The sequence below is a fragment of the Miniopterus natalensis genome, chromosome 5 (genome assembly GCF_054644295.1).
Source record: "Miniopterus natalensis isolate mMinNat1 chromosome 5, mMinNat1.hap1, whole genome shotgun sequence".
Taxonomy (NCBI): domain Eukaryota; kingdom Metazoa; phylum Chordata; class Mammalia; order Chiroptera; family Miniopteridae; genus Miniopterus; species Miniopterus natalensis.
The window spans coordinates 72,441,192-72,458,174 of NC_142085.1; the positions used below are offsets into that span (position 1 = coordinate 72,441,192).

At 43.1% G+C, this 16,983-nt stretch overlaps 1 protein-coding gene across 1 annotated transcript; it reads left to right on the forward strand.

The window, feature by feature from the left end:
- The first annotated feature begins 14,295 nt into the window (after positions 1 to 14,295).
- TCF21 (transcription factor 21) lies at positions 14,296 to 16,548 on the forward strand. The gene is made up of 2 exons (XM_016204884.2): positions 14,296 to 14,745; positions 16,459 to 16,548. Exons 1-2 carry the CDS (start codon positions 14,296 to 14,298, stop codon positions 16,546 to 16,548), a joined length of 540 nt encoding a protein of 179 aa, XP_016060370.1.
- Positions 16,549 to 16,983: the final 435 nt, after the last annotated feature.

The window sequence follows — 16,983 nt, forward strand, 5'->3', positions numbered from 1 at the left end:
GAGTTTATCCTTGTACATTGTGTAAGAAGGTGGTCTAGTTTCATTTTATTTTCGCATGTGTCAGGGTTAATCTGAACAGTATCCAGTGAGCCTGTCAGAATCATGGCACGGACGTCAGAACTTTTGCTGCAGTTGCCAGAGAACATTCCCTCTTTTTCCACCATGGTTATACATGGGAGGAGGTGCGACTAGACCTTCAGGCAGTGATTCTGGTTCCATCTTGAGCCTGATACAGAATTCAACCCAGCAGAAAGCAGAGGATAAATGTGGCCTGAGCTCTAATGCTGAATTTAAGTACTAAACCCTGATGTGTTGAACCAACTTCTAGTGTATATCCTTGGACTGTACAACTGTAAGAGCCAATAAATCCCCTTGTCTGATTAAATCATGATGAGTTTTCTGTCACTTGACACAGATCCCATCCGGAAGCTCTATTTTATTTGGAACTCTAAATAATGTAAGAAAGGACACACTAAAGTGAATTTCAAGATATCCAAAAAAATGTAGCATGGCCATTAATTTCATTGTCTGTCCCGAAGCTCTGACCAACACAGCTTGCTAACCAACACTGAAAAAACATTGGGCGTTTTGAATTTCACCTCTCCTTTCCTTCCCTCCTCTCTAATGGAGGTGCTTAATGAGTAGTGAAAAGTCCCAAAAGGTGAATGAGAAAGGACTGTGATTCTGATTCCCAAAAGCTCAAGCAGTGAACCCCAAAGATATTCAGTCCAGTCTGTAAAAACCTGTTTGGCCCCACTGAAGTTATCACAGGTAGTTCTTCCCGGCATACTGCGGGAGAGTGAATGGTAGATTTTCTTTTGAATGTTAACATGTGAAATATTCAATACTATCGAAGAGTGGCTTTCTTCATTTTCATATTATTTGAAAGGACGTAAGTTAATGACTTCCTAGAACTCATGTGGTTGTATCGAGCTTGTCTCATGGTTTACATCATGATATAATTACATAATATTTGATCCACACAAAAGAAATTTTTGCAATACATGTGTATGTTATGAAACATAGCAATAAAAAACACTGCTAAAGACTCTTTCCCTCCTCAAATTTGTGTGTTAAAAGCTAATCCCCAATACAATGGTATATGTAGGTGGGGCTTTTGAGAGGTGATCAGGTCATAAGGGCAGAGCCCTCATATATGGGATTAGTGCCCTTATGAAAGAGACCCTACGGAGCTCCTTAGCCCCTTCCATTCTGTGAGGACACAGTGAAAAGACAGTCTCCTATGAACCAGGAAGCAGATCCTCGCCAGACAGGGAATCTGCTAATGCTGAGTGACTGTGCAAAGTAAAAGTTACTGTGCAAAGTAACTTTTGGGGTTTTTGTAAGCCACTCAGCCTATAATATTCTTTTATAACAGCCCAAATAGACTAAGACAAACACCCAGAACCATCATTTAATGTAAAACTAAACATTGCCAACACCAGTGAATCTACTTGTGTACTCCCCCAGTCACGTCCCCCTAGTACCCTAAGAGAAAATCACTGTCCTGAATTTTGTGTTCAGCACTCCCTATGGTTATATATAGTTTTATCAGATATATATGTACATCCCGAACAATATATATAATAACAATAAACAAACAATAAATGCTATATCTGCTAATGTCCCTAAAATACTAAATCTGATTCTTCTGTTTGTTTGATTTCACTTAATTAATTCACTCTATAAGTTGTTTGGGCTTTTGAAGAAACAGCTTTGGTCTGGTAAATTTTCACATTTACATGAACATTTTAATGTGTCAATTTAAAAGTGAAACTAGAATGGGAGAGAAAGGGCAACAAGAGATGATGTGCTCATGAAGATGACATCTGAACGAGTTGAATTACTTAAAGGGCCTAGAATATGGCACTGGGAAGATCACCACCGCTCCTCAGAGAAGAGAAATCCTAAAAGAGCAGCAGATTTCCCAAGGGATCCTATGTCATGATGAGGAAGGATTACAGGAAACTTCTACTAACACTTTATTTTCCTTCCTGGAGCTCCGGGAGAGGTTTCAGTAACTCAGTGGACAGGTCAATAGCTACTTACACTATAGGGTTACCCACAGCCCTCATTATAACTTATGCCTTGCCTGCTCTTTTTAAAGCCCTCTTTCCTTTGGTCAGAGGCATTTAAGTTTTTTGTTTCCACAAGTTTGTAACTCTCAATTGAGTTTGGTCTGTGAAGTGGTAGTTGTTAATTGAAGTAGAACATCATGCACCAAATATTTCCAAAGGAAACCGATGATAGAAAGCCAGGAATAAAAGAATGATTTGGCCAAATCAGTACTACTCTTTTGGATATAATTTACATTTTTGCCTTGATATGAACCAGACCCAGAGCTAAAATATAACAAAGCTAAAATTTTTAAAAATATTTTTAATTTATCATAATGTGTGGAGCAGAGGGGGAAAAAAGTCAATTTAGAGAATTTAAGCTCATTTCCAAAATAACCAGTTTTGTCTCAGTTATCTTTACATTTAAGAAGAAAAAAATTGACATGAATTATCCTAATAATGAAAATTCCTCTAATAGTTTAGCATATACAGAAATAATCTAAGTAACGTATGTTAGTGTAGAGTTAAACATTCCAGAAACAAGCAGTCAAAAATGAGATTATCACTCTCAACATTTTACCTGCAGAGAAATTGTAAGATGACAGAGTGTTCTGTCTTCTTACAAATAGCCATCACCCAAACTTTGCAGTACTCTTTCCTTGTATGGAAAATAAAATAATAATAATAATAATCTTGTTCCAGATATTTGGTTTCTCAACAGGTCTGACTTTGTATGGCGCTCTAAATATTTTTTCAAAAATAAATAGCAGTCACTTGATTTAAAAATTCAGGAGTATTCTAGGGTGTGAGAGAGAATGTTTTATTCCTATATGCCATTTTTGATAGGCGAAGGATTAAAAAATCTACAGAGGTCTTAAGATAATAATATTCTTTTAATTAGTTTCACATGGTATGTATCAATAACACTTAAAGTATCAAAGATGGAAGTCTAATACAAAGTGAGTTGTTTTTATATGTCAGTTTTTGTTTTTTGTTTTTTAAAAAAGCACATCTGAACCAAACATCACTAAATAATTTAGTGATGATAGCTCACCTAAAGAATTTCTCTAAGGTCACTCTTTAACATTTCTCCCATTGATTCAGTAGATTTGTGTTAAGTATAAGTTTCTGTTCAAGACCTAAGTCAGGCCCAGTTGACGTGGCTCAGTAGTTGAGCATCACCCATGAACCAGGAGATCAAGGTTCAATTCCCAGGCAGGGCACATGCCCAGGCTGTGGGCTCGTTCCCCAGTCATTGATGTTTCTATCTCTCTCTCCGTCTCCCTTCCTCTCTCTGAAATTAAAAAAAAAAAAGACCTGAGTCAGCTTTCATATCTCACCAAAGACCCCATAATAAAAAAGAACTGTGGAAGAAGAGGGTTTGCTTGCCACCTTTACCCTGTCTTCAACCCATCAAGGTCATGTACTGAAATTACATTTTCCAGAAGAGTGTAAAGCATTAAAATATAAATTTGTAGAAACCAGACAGTTCATTGTGCAATGGGCCCATGCCCCATCTAGACCACTTAAGGCATTTCAAAATCCTTACGAACCTGCAGTGCAAACAAAAGACATTTGTCCTGACAATACCCTGCAAGAAAGAATAGAAATATACTTTTATTTCCATGTTGTAGGAATCAATCCCAAAGGTCACTGAGACTAGAATCTGATCAAATCATTGTATTAAATAATAATTTTAATATTATCACAATGCCATAATTTAAGGTAAATATCAGAATAAATATCTCTTCTCTTGCTTTCAGAAGACCCTTAAATTATTGTTTTGCAAACTTTTAACAATGGAATCCTTGATTCAAACACGCCTTTCTTTCATTTGTAGCTGTGTTTGTAATTATTTGATTTACTTATTTTCAGACTTATAATTAATGGCTCTTTATAAGAAACAAATATTTATTTATTTCTTAATTTATATTTCTCAATGTTGGAAGAAAGAGTTGTATACACCAAGAGTTTGTTACATCTTGACAAAGAGAAGAAATCAGAGCTAACTCTCTCCCATTGAGTGGTGAACTGGTTGTATGAGCAGAGACAGAATAGCATTGAGCTGGGCTGAACATCTGACTGGAGTGACCCAGGGCCTCCCTGGCTCTCACTTCCACCAACTAAATAACCAAACAATATGTACTCTTGCTTGTGCCCAGAACAAATTTTCATTGGTTGTATCACAGTCGTCATCTTTTAAATTAAAGATTTGTTGAAAAATCTTAAAAGGAGAGTATATTCTGACCTTTCGGGTTATTTGTAGAAATAATAACACCAACTGAAAGAACCAAAAGAAATAAAGATGTCTGTTTGACCAAGCATCTCTTTCTTCCACAACAAGAAAATCATTTATTAATAGAATTCCATCACTTTTTAAAATCACAAAAAATTCAAAAGAGATGCTAACCCAGGATCAATTTAAAAATAAATATCCCAAATAAAAATAGTTGTGTCTGCATTTTAATCTTTGGTAGTAGATTTTCATTGTTGTTTTGTTTTTGTTTTTTAAGTGTAGTTACCAGCATGACAAAGAAAGCTATGACTTTTACCTCCAGGGTCAAATCTTGGTGATATCAGTCACCTACTGTGAGGTTCTTATGAAAACATACTACATTTTTATTCCACCATGGTCCGGAGCTCATAAATTTAATTTGGAGCAAAAAAGAATGATTGTTAATGAAACAACCTTTTAAATCACCAGAAAGTGAAAGGAAAAACTAAAGTAGTTAGAGCTTAATACTGAATAGATTTTTAATTTTGCGATTGCAACCATAATTTGCTTCTCATACAAAATAATAGGATGCTAGATTTCATTGAAATTGTTTCTCTTCCCCCCACATTTTTTTAGTTTTTAGAAAAGGGGTTTCTTTTGTTATTGTTGAAAGTCTTAAATCCTTTATAATCTTACACCATCCTAAAGTGAAAATGGGAAGAAAAAAAATGGAAAGCTATTGTTAAAAAGGACCATAGAGATAATAGTCAAAACAGTAATCACCATAACAACCAATATTTACAAGTGTTTACTATATGCTAAGCACCAACCTAACTCACTTTACCTATATCTCAATTAACACACCCAAGACACTATTGAGCCCATCACTGCAGTCACCATGTTAAACAGCAGGACACTGAGGCCCCGCAAAGTTAAGGATCTTGTCCAAGTTTACATGACTAGCTAGTTGTATAAGCAGAACTTGGACTCAGTCCCATAACATCTTAAGAGAAAAACACAAGAACAAAAATTATAATTCTATTAAGAACATTCATATTATATAATTTAATGGGATGTGAGCATTACACTTTCCATTCAATATTTAGTTTACTCCTCTGCCTAAATTCATTTGAGAAGAGTTATGCCCTACCCTTCCTGAGCAGGTTGTCTCATTGTGGTCAATTTTGCAATTGGGTTAAAAGAAAAAACAACTTACTTATCATGTGAGAGGCAGGTTAGTATCTCCCTAATAATCTAGCTAAAAATAATACTGGCTTTATCTAGAATATGTCAGAGTGATCAGTTAAAAAGACCCCTGTATAGTCAATCCACTGTTTGTTTTGTTTATAGACTAACCCAAAAAAAGTTTGCCAAATTTTAATCCTGAATTGATCTAACCCATGTCTATTTCTGTGTGGGAGCTGTATGGTATATTCAAGTGCACTGGAAGAATTCCTAAATTCTTCCACTAATGGCTTCTTTAGAATTGATTGAGAGCTTCTAACTATAGAATGATCCTCCTCTCTCTCTTTCGGAGGACTGTCCTTTGCAAATTTTACGAATGAGTATCAGATGACCCTCCTCGTCATAGGCCATGAATCTGGATTTAAAGCTCTTCATCCTAATGATTCCTCAAAAAAGAAAACCAAGATAAACAAAGCCTGAGGTTTGTTTTTATTATTGTTGTCGTTGTCATTGGTATAATGACATTGGAACACAGTAAATCCTCAAATGACAGAAGAGTCCTCTGCAAATCCTATGTAGGTTGAAAATGAAAATAATAATAAAAAAATATAACACATTTTTCAGTTATAATTTTGAAAAATAAATGCTATGGACTGATTTGTATCTCCCATTCACCCCCAATTTATGCTGAAGCCCTAAGCCCCAATGTGACTGTACATGAAGAAAGAACTTTTGTGAATTAATTAAGGTTAAATGAGGTCACAGAGTGGAGTACAATAGAATTAGTGAGTGTCCTTAAAGAAGAAGAGAAAGAGATCTCTTTCTCTCCCGAAAGTAGAGGAAAAATCATGTAAGGACACAGCAAATAGCCATCTGCAAGCCAGGAATAGAGTTCTTACAAAAATTAACCGTGCTGGCACCATGATCTCTGACTCCCATCTCCTGAACTGTGAGAAAATAAATGTCTATTATTTAAGCCACCCAGTCAATGGTATTTTGCTATAACAGCTCGAGTTAAGACAGTAAGCTACTATCAAAGCTTGAAAGTATATTAGAAAAATGAAAACATTTAAAGGAGCTTTCTGCTTGTTCTAAACCTTTATAAATATACCTGCTGCATGATCAGATTGATAGCAAGTAAGCAAGCAACTTAGAGGACTTCAGTGAGGGCCAACGCTTGTTGGTAAACAAGTTGCACATTTTTTACTGGTCATTCCTCAAAAACAGTAACTTTATAAAGCCATTTTACTGAGCATAAGTTAGTGAAAACACTTGTTGAAATGGATCACTTTGATGAGTGTTTTCGAATATGTAGACAGAAGTAGGCTGTTCAATATTTTTCAACTAGTTCTGAATTCCAAATAAGAAATGAAGCCCCTGGTACTTGATTTGAACTAACTATAAACTTCATAGGGAATTTGTGCTATGCATTTTCTATCAAAATCAAACAAATATTCTACTCTTTATACAGTTAACTTTATCCTTTATGCTACCAATACACTGGCAGAAGCTGAATTGGTTCACCTTCTTTTTGCTAATGGATCCCCAACTCTGAGTTTTAGAGAGTATATTTAGAGACTATGTTTCCAGACTTTCCTTGCAACTGAAGAAGCCAGCCAACAGGACGGGGCTGTACAACCCCCACCTCCCGTTAGTGTAAGGAATCTGCTTGCCCCCATCCTCCTTTCCCCCCTCCTGAGGGCTGGTGAGGGTAAGCCGGTTTCACCTGTGAATGTGAAGGCACCTCCCAAAGGGTGGCAGAGTAACCAGATGGAAGGAACCTGAGTCCTTGGGTGTCCTCGTAGAGGAGAGTCATCCCTCCACCCGGGACCACTTACCTTTAAGAAAAACAGAAAGAAATTTGTGTTTTATCTGGGTCACTATTTTGGAGTTGTGTTTGTACTCTAAATAATGTGTATGTCTCACAGTTTGCAGTGTACCTTCCATATGCTACGGTCTAGAACATCCATCAGTCGTTCAACTATTTATTAAGTACGTATTATGTACCAGCCCTGCTCTGGGCTCTGGCCCCACAACTGAACCAGGTACGCAAAGTCCCTGAGCTAATAAACCTTTCATAACAGTGAGGGGGGAGAAAGAGGGTAGAGGGACAGCAACAAAGGAAACACAGTTAAACAAAATAATTTCAGAACAATAACGGTAGTTTAAAGTGAGGGCTCTCGAGTCAGATGGTTTGCGTTTAAGTCCAAGCTCAGTCATTTATCCACTGCAGTAACCAGCCTCTGAGAATGACTGCCCCCCACACACACACACACACACTGGACCACACCTCCTAGCATCCATGCTCCTACATAGGCCCCTTCCCTTAAATCTGGGTGGGCCCCCTGACTCACTAGACCAGCAGAGTGAGATGGAAGTGATACTGTGTGACTTTTAAGGCTGGGTCAAAGAGGACTTTCAGCTCTCAGACTCTCAGCTTCCACCTGGGATTTGTGGAATGGTCTCTCAAAAGTAGGCCAGCTGCCATGAAAGAAGTTCAACAACCTAAGACTGCCGGGCTGAGGAAGCCATGTAGAGAGGCTGCATGGAAAGAGATGCCCGGCAGACGCTAGCTGTCCTAGCTATCCCAGCTGAGACCTTGGGTGTGCGAATGAAGAAGCCACCTTTGATGTTCACCCCATCAAACCTTCAGATAACTCCAACTCCAGATGCCTTCTGACTGCAACACGAGACCCCACATGAGGAACACCCAGCTGAGGCCGGTCTACCCACAGGACCAAGATAAACAATACTAACGTAAGTCACTCATTTGGACTATTACACAGCAGCAGGTAACTGGAACACCAGCTTTGTGAATGAAACACATTTCTTAATCTCTCTGTGCCTCAGTCTTCGCAGTTGTAAGGTTCCTATCTCATAAGGTTGTTATTAGAAATAAATGACTTAATCTGGAAAGTGCCTGGTTTTGGGAAAACATTTAGAAAATGTTGGTTACTGTTATTTATTATTAATAAATAAAGTAGACCCAGCCGGCATGGCTCAGGGGTTGAGCATCGACCTAGGATCCAGGAGATCGCGGTTCGATTCCCAGGCAGGGCACATGCCCGGGTTGTGGGCTCAATCGCCGGTGGGGGGCGTACAGGAGGCAGCCGATCAATGACTCTCTCATCACTGCTGTTTCCATCTCTCTCTCCTCCTCTCCCTTCCTCTGTCTGAAATCAATAAAGATATCTTAAAAAATAATCATAAATAAATAAATGACATAGGATGACAATGACACAGAAATAGCCTTAAGTGGATGCTCAGGAAAGTTCTTACAATTAAGGTGACACTTTGCCTTAGACATGAACAAGCCAGAGTAGAGGATTCAGACAGGGAGGAGAACCAGGATGAGGGTCCAGGGGTCAACAAGGACACTGCTTTGAGGGACACAGACATGGCCAGTGTGGCTGGGGGAGGGGTAAGTGAAGCAGAGAATCATGCAAGCCCTGATAAGGAATTTGGATTTTCTATTTTGAGGAATTTTAAGCAGGGGAGTGACTTGGACCACTGTCTTGGAAATGGATTTTAGAAAGGCAAGACCGGAAACAAAAAGACCTTTAAGGAAACTTTTGGAGTCACCTGAGTAAAAGATTTTGTTGACTCCAACTGGAGTTTAACAGAGGGCATGGAGACGAGAGGGCAGGTTGAGGATGCGTTCGCTGAGTGAGCAGCCCTTGGGCTGCCCAGGGGCCCCGTGGCAGAGATGAGATTTTATTTTCACAAGGTCATTCTGAAACTACATTACTTACAGCCCCTTAGACAGGGTTCTAATCACTATACTCCAGGATGGCTCAGTATCTAACTCATTTTATATAATTCAGGGTGCAATTGTTACAGATTCTTGTTACTAAGAGATAACAGAATATAAATTACCTTACACACTTATTACTATTATTCAAATAATAACAATTGGCTTAGTGGAAGGAGTATTACAAGGAAATCAGGACACAGGTTCAAGCGGCAACACTGTCACTGCCAACTTCTGTGAACCTGCACAGAATTCTTGACCATTCAGAGCCACCTTGGCTCTCAGCCCCTTCCATTTCTGACAGTCTATTACTTTGAGGCTCTCTTTAAAATACTACATCACCTGGAAATAGTTCATGTTCCTAAAGTGAGAGTTCACACCCTCAGCACTTTCCTACTGGTCCCAGGAGCTAAACCTCATGCCTCTTGGCTCCTCAAGGCTAAAAGCACCTGCCACAAGGACGTAATCGCAAAGGGATAATCGGCAGAGGGAGTCGCTGATCCTAGCGCCCATCTCTTGATCTGATAGGAAGGAAGCTGACAGCGAGTTGGCCTGCATCTGTTGCCTCGCCATCCATAAACCATATTTAACATATAAGTGCTTTACAGGTATCTTTCATATCACCCCTAAGATTTGTTCTCTTTAGGAAAACTTGGGAGGCTTTACATTAAAATACAGAAAAGTCATCGCTCAAGTCAGTTTTTCTAAAACTTCACTGTTATGGCTGAAGTCTCTGGCACCCATTTCTATTAAGATTTTCCTTTCACATAGCAGCTCTTTCTGTAGTAGTGACAAAAGAAAGGAGAGATTCTACATTAAATGGGAGAATGGAGAGCTGTTCAATTTTTCCTCCTTTCTTTCCTGATATTAAGTCTCCTAGTATTTGAAGACCTAGGAGAACATTAAACTGGATCTGTAAAGTTTTCACCTCTCACTCTCTGCCTGAGTTTTTTTTCAGCCCACTTGCTCCTTAAGGTAAACTCCGTTTCCACCCGCACAGACTTGCCTGCTTTCAAAGTCATACGATGGAGCCCGTGGGATTCAGGATTACCCCTTGGGTCTAAAGGACCATGGTGAATTTTTCTTCAGACCGTTTTGGTGTTCATCAGCTTTAAATCTTAGTGTTGTGGCATCCGACCCACAATTCACTGAATTACAGGTGAAAAGAGGGGGTTGGGGTATGGGGAACACCAAGAGGACTTCTGATAGCTGGTGCATTCACGAACTGTTGATCATAAGTGATGCCAGGCAAAGATAACAGCAACACCTCACATCACCGTACTGACCTTCTTGGCCAGCCACCAATCTTGTGCTATATTCACTTTGGCGGCCAAAATAATAGGCCAGCACCATTATAATTTGGCACAAATAATGACAGATAATGCTCTCACTTTACTATACAGGTGAAATTTAATAAAATAGCGTCAGATGTCAAGGGGGTTACGAGCAGAAGATGAAAACCAATCCGTGAGCAGCAAACCAAGGATAGTGACAAATTGGTGGAATGAAGAAAAAGGCGCCAATTTGCATCCAAGGTCAGCCCATGTTGCGGGGCTGTCGGCTGCCATCCAGTGAAGAGGATGACACATCAGGAGGAGCTCCTTAGAAGCGGGCTGGGGGCGGCAGGGGTGGCAGCTTTGTCATTTTGCAAGTCTGTGTGCCTCCTGGACAGATAATAGGAAGTATGAGAAAAGAATTAAAATTTGAATTTAAAGCATTTTTTTCTTCCCTGGGTAAGAGAATGTCATGGCACATGGAGTCAGTTCAAAAGAAGCCTGTGACGTTATCCGTCTCGTAAAAAGTAAAGCAAATTATTCCATCGAAGTGCAACTGAATCAAATTTGAACTTCCTGAAAATGTACAGTTGATAAACCAGGATTTAAGTTCAAGGGTGCATTCCATGCCTAATCTTCATTTTACAACTTTTGGAGATAAATTTTCCTCTGCACTGAAATCTTTCAGAGATAGCCCTTTCTGAAAAACAAATTGTTAGAAGTGTGCAACAAATTGGCCAGATGTCTCTGGAGCATAAACACTCTCTTAAAAGAAAGGTAAGAGCTTCTAATAACTACCTCATGCTTTCAAACCACCAGTTTTCTATCCAGGACTTTGAAACAGTAATGTTCAAAGTATTTTTCTTGTCATCGAAAGAGTTGATACAGTTTCTCCGAAGTGCTTCTCTTCTCACAGACTATAGTTTATGTTTGGGGAGAATTTGGCACAGCTTTAGTTACAGCTTCACTGATTTTCTTAGTAGACTCCAACAATAAGTCATTCCCCTCACCCATTTGTCCCTTAGTGTTTATTAGCAGGAATAGACATAAAATGTCAAACGAAAAAAATCCATTATTCATATTAATCTACTTTCTTCAAGACTTCACATCAAGATACCTAAATAATAGCCTTCTTCACAGCTTGCTCCCAAACTGGCAGCCATCCCTTAGGAAGTTTTTACAAACACCCCAAAGTTCATTATCAGCTCACTTACCCTTTCCAGCCCAAATGTATCACTGCAGGATAAGTGTATTTAATTCTTGCTTATCTAAAAAAATAATAATAATAATTGCTGGGCACAAAAATCATCAGCCTGTGACATGAAGCTAGTTTTGCTCCCTTCCACTTAAAAAACTGTTATTTTTTAAGTTGCAGACCTTAAAAAAATAGACAGCAGAAATCTGTTCAGTGGTATTTGTTACTGTAATTGTTGCTATCCTGCAAACAGCCTGACCAGCCTACAAACTCAGGTGTAGCACAAAAGCACACCTTCTCCCTTTCCCCCCAGAAGGAAGGCTCCAAGAAGCAAAATCTTTACAGCTTAATAGCCTGGTACATGGTAAGGCCATCATTCTGAGTCTTAATCACTATCCTATTCCAGACCCCAAATAAAAAAAATTTCCGCGGTTATTTTGCACATATCTCCGTAGTTACACACACACACACACACGTTTCAGAAAGTATTGGCCAATGCCCATTTCACATGGTTCTTTTAGTCTAAAAATAACTTTAACTTTCATGTCTTACCAATACTGAGAAAAGGGAGGGCAAATGAAAGAAAACTAGTCTGGGAATCAGTGGGGAAACGTTTAAAAGGCCTGCTGGGTGTTCTCTTAGTGCTATCTTGGATCTCAGATTAAGTTATTACGCTTTCTGCGTTCTAGTCCTGGGTCACTTGTGCATGAGGACAAAGGGAACTTCGACTTGATATTTCTGTCATCCCTGCTGTGGGAAGAGTCCTTTTCCTGGTTTATAACATCAATCACTCTCGCAATAAATCTTGGTGGTGGATATGGTCATTTAAATCTCCACCTGCACAAACAACAGAAAATAAGAGCGCTCATAAATCTCTACACTGGTGATTAACAAATTTTGAATCCTAGGCAAAGATATTATGGTGGTGGTGGTGGGGGGGGTCTCGCTAATTCATTAATAAAGACTGATTTGCTGACAATCTGTTTAGTTTACAGCATAGGGGGAAAGCAAACAAGACCCTGCTAACAAAACAAAACGTTAGAGGTTAGTGAATTCCCAGCTGAGCCGAGGATTAGAGATATGATATCTTAATGCAGGAGAGGGGCGCAGACTCCCAGCCAAACGCTCAGACACGGCTCTTACAGGTTAGCCCCTCAACCTCAGCGCCTAACCGCGAGGAAATAAAACCTGGCAGAGAGCTAGTAAGAGAGATTCACGCATTCACTCTACCCAGTTTCATCTCTTCAGTTTCATTGCATCCCTTCGTTCCTGGCTCCCCTTGCTTTCTTGCCTGCTCCTCAGATTTTCTTATTCTCTGGTAAAGATGGTCCAGGCTGGGATGGGGTCAGGAAAAATTTGCCAAGGGGATAATGTTGTTTAGTGTTTTGGAATGTCAGCTTCACAGGAGGAGCCCTGGTAGCAGAGAAGATGTAAAGAGAAGGCAAAAGGAGCAGCACCGGGAGGGAGAAAACAAGAAGCCCCAGGCATGCTGGAGCTTAGAGCAACTAAGATTCTTAGGACAATATCAAAGACATTTCTAGAAAGAAATGTAGGGAAAAGTTTTCATTCCATTAAGAAAAGCTTATCACCTAACAAAATACTTTGGGCACACTCGTGGTAGTCCGCCCACTCCCGCACTCCCACTGCCTGTGAGGTTGTGCATGGTGGTGTGTCTGTGTCCACACGGGAAGGCCTGTCTGTGTCCACGCGGGAAGGTGTGTCTGTGTCCGCACAGGAAGCTCCTTGATATCTTTCAAGCCACCAGGCGCAGGTGAATTTGTTGTCACTTTTTCTGACATTCCCCTAAAGAGCCTATGGAGCGCTTGTTCTCTTAATTTATCCCAGTTAAGGCTGGAAAGATATCTGGGTAAGACTGTAGTCTCACAGGCTGTTGGCAGGAGGTAGTTGATCTCTGCCTGGATTTTAATTGGCGTTTTCTTGGGGAGGGCGAAGGGGGGTGGGAAAGGAGGCAAGAGGGGTGTTTGAGAGATTGGTGGGTGAAAGGCCCGGGAAGAACAAAAGATCTGGTCGTTTTACTCAAGTTCGCTACGTACAACCAGCTGCGACCTCTCAGGAGGGAAAGCAGGCCCTAGGAGACGGGCGACGGGCGGTGAGCGCCGCAGAGGGGTGTCTGTCGTGCGCCCCGCGCCTCGTGGGCCCAGCCCCGAGTGGAAGAAGGTGATGGTATCTACGCGTGGCGGTTGAGCTGATTTACATCACCAGTTGGAAACCACGGGCCTGTGAGTGAGAGTTTCCCTCCGGTCGAGCGAGGGGTCGAGGCGCGTCGCTGGGGCCCGGCAGGCCCCTCCCCTGGGCTGCAAGGATCCGCCTCTCAATCCCCCAGATAAATTCCTAGTGTCCACCGAATTCCTCAGCGCGCTCTCACTCCTCTGGGGCCGCGACTCCGGGGGTGGGGAGGCGGCGGCGGGCTCCTTCCCAAAGACGCCCTGGCCGTGCCTCCTGCGAAGGCGAAAGGCGTGTGAGACCCAACCGGGACCCCAGCGCCAACTCCCCGCTGGAAGGGGCCGCGCCACACTGCGGGGCAGGGGGCCCGCCGGTGTCCGGGTCTCTTCCTCCTCTCTCCCGCCCCGCTCTCCCTTCCATCCTCTCCCGCGAACATGTCCACCGGGTCCCTGAGCGACGTGGAGGACCTCCAAGAGGTGGAGATGCTGGACTGCGACGGGCTGAAAATGGACCCGAACAAGGAGTTCGCGACTTCCAACGAGAGCACCGAGGAGAGCTCCAACTGCGAGGCCGGGTCTCCCCAGAAGGGCCGCGGCGGCCTGGGCAAGAGGAGGAAGGCGCCGGCCAAGAAGAGCCCCCTGAGCGGGGTCAGCCAGGAGGGGAAGCAGGTCCAGCGCAACGCGGCCAACGCGCGCGAGCGCGCCCGCATGCGGGTGCTGAGCAAGGCCTTCTCCAGGCTCAAGACCACCCTGCCCTGGGTGCCCCCGGACACCAAGCTCTCCAAGCTGGACACGCTGCGACTGGCGTCCAGCTACATCGCCCACTTGAGGCAGATCCTGGCCAACGACAAATACGAGAACGGTTACATCCACCCGGTCAATCTGGTAAGTTGTCCTGGGCGGCTGCGGCGGTGCGGGGGGGCCCCCGCCCAGGGCGCCCGCGGTGGGGCCCGCGGCCGGGACCCCCGCACCGCCGCCACCGCGCGCCGGGCGCCTCTGGGGACCGCGGCTGGAGATCCCCACACGGCCCTCGCGCTCTGCCCCACAAGCCTGCCGAGCGGGATGATTTATGGGAGTGTTTGACGTGGCAGCCCAATTAGGAGCCTGCGAGCGCGCTGAGCTGGCAAACGGGAGAATCCCCTGGTGCCCGCGCCACGAGGGCTGGAGGGAGGGACTGGCGCGGGACGGGGAACCCGGCCCCGCGCCGCGCGCCACCGAGGCGTTTTAGTAATTCTCAATTCTTCCTCTAGCTAAAGAGGAGAACTCGATTTTCCCCCCTCTAATTCTTGTAAATGAAACCACTCAACGCTCTCTCTTTCTCAAGCATGTGTAGGACCGTTAGGCTCAGACACATCACGTCCCGCAAAGTTGTCAAATGACAAGTCCCGGCTGCTTAAATATTCTGCGCTCCGCCTATAGGTGGGTTAGCGTTTTCAAACCCCAGAAGTTCTAGCAAATTTCAGCATAATCAGTACATTCTCACGAGTCCTGGTGCAACACATAATATTAAAAAGGCCAGTCTCGTTCAAGATTTAAGAACGTTTTAATTTTTTTTATTTTTACAAGACACGCTCATCGAGCCTCATGTTTTTCTCCAATGCGTCTTGCTGTTTAAGAAATATATTTGACTCACTTTTTTCGTTCGATTTCATTGTAGAACTTAAGAGGCTCTAAAGAAAAACAGCTCCCTAGCACCTCTGTTTATATATGATAAGGAGAGGTTTTCCTCCCCAAAGCCCTCTTATCTGCCAGCGCGCGGGAGACGGGGCTGAAGATTCGAATCGTCTTCTCGCTGAGTTTCAGGAATTGGGGGGAGGGGGTGCGACACCACATTTTGCCTCGAAAAATACTTTCCCCTCCCATTAAAAGCTTATTTTTCGAATGAGATGAGTAAACAGCTTTTGAAAATCTGGAAGGCGAATGAAGGTGGTGCCTTCCCTGACAATCTGCTGCTTCCTTTATCTCTGAACAAGAAACTGAAGTGAACTTTTTTTAGAAAACATCAGGGAAGCGAAGGTTATCCTTGCTCAGCCCAGTAGGAAGACGATCCTAAATAAAATATGCGCGCATATTCGTCCGTTAGTATTATTATTTTTCCCCTTAAGAGGTGGAGATTAATTTAGAAACCGCTTTCGAAGCCCGCATCTGTGACGGAGGAAACGAAAGCGGGCCCGGGGAACCCATGGGGTGAAAGCTGGAGGTCCAGGGAACCTGACCAGGGCCCCAGAAGAGGGGCTGGGAGGGCGCCTCGCCTCAAACCCGGTGCCCAGCTGCCGAGAAGTCCTTCTGGGTTTCCCGCTGGGTCTCAGGACTGTGCCATGACACTGGGCCACTTGAGGCCTTCCGAAGGGCCTCCTCTCTGGGGTTTCACTTTCAGCCCAAGCGGGGATCTCCTCTTTGCCCTGCCACCCGAGCTGTGCTTTGGCGCCAGGGCTGCCTTTTGCTTTATGCAGCCACGAGGCTCAGCTGCAGAGATGGCTGGTCCGTGAGACTCACCGCCTGCCCCCCTGCGCGCCCTCTCCTCCCGTCTCAGTCCCCGAGCCCACCCCGACCCTCCTCCATGGCCACTTACCGCCTCCACCCTCTTCTCTCCTGCAGACGTGGCCCTTTATGGTGGCCGGGAAGCCCGAGAGTGACCTGAAAGAAGTGGTGACCGCGAGCCGCCTGTGTGGAACCACGGCGTCCTGACCTTGGAGGTGCGAGTCTGGGAAAGGCGCGCTCCCGGGGGAACAGCCCCGGGAAGGCGACCCCTGCCCGCCCTGCTCTCTGTCTCTGCTCCCCCTGCAAAGCTCCTCTCCCTGGCCCACCCTGCGAGAACACTTTACAGCGACGAGGAGACTCCTTTCCAAACCAGAGGAGATCGAGTGTACTTACAGAGATTCCCATCTATTTAACTTTATTAATTTCTACCGTGAATGACTCTGCGAGCCTTGCTGGTCCAAGTGCAATATGTAATTATAAATATATGAATAGCTAATAAGAGCCTATCAATGTGTATCTTTTGTACAATGTGTTGTAAAGTGTAGATCATAGAATAGCTGACTTTGACAGTCACCTTTATAAAGTAATTCACTTAAAGATATATATATATTTTTCAAACAAGTTTTGCTACTTTCGAAAATA

Bases quoted from the DNA above. Each gene is read 5' to 3' on its own strand.
- TCF21 (XM_016204884.2), top strand. From the start codon at position 14,296: ATGTCCACCGGGTCCCTGAGCGACGTGGAGGACCTCCAAGAGGTGGAG. The intron at 14,746-16,458 runs GTAAGTTGTCCT...TCTCTCCTGCAG, and splicing joins ACATCCACCCGGTCAATCTG to ACGTGGCCCTTTATGGTGGC.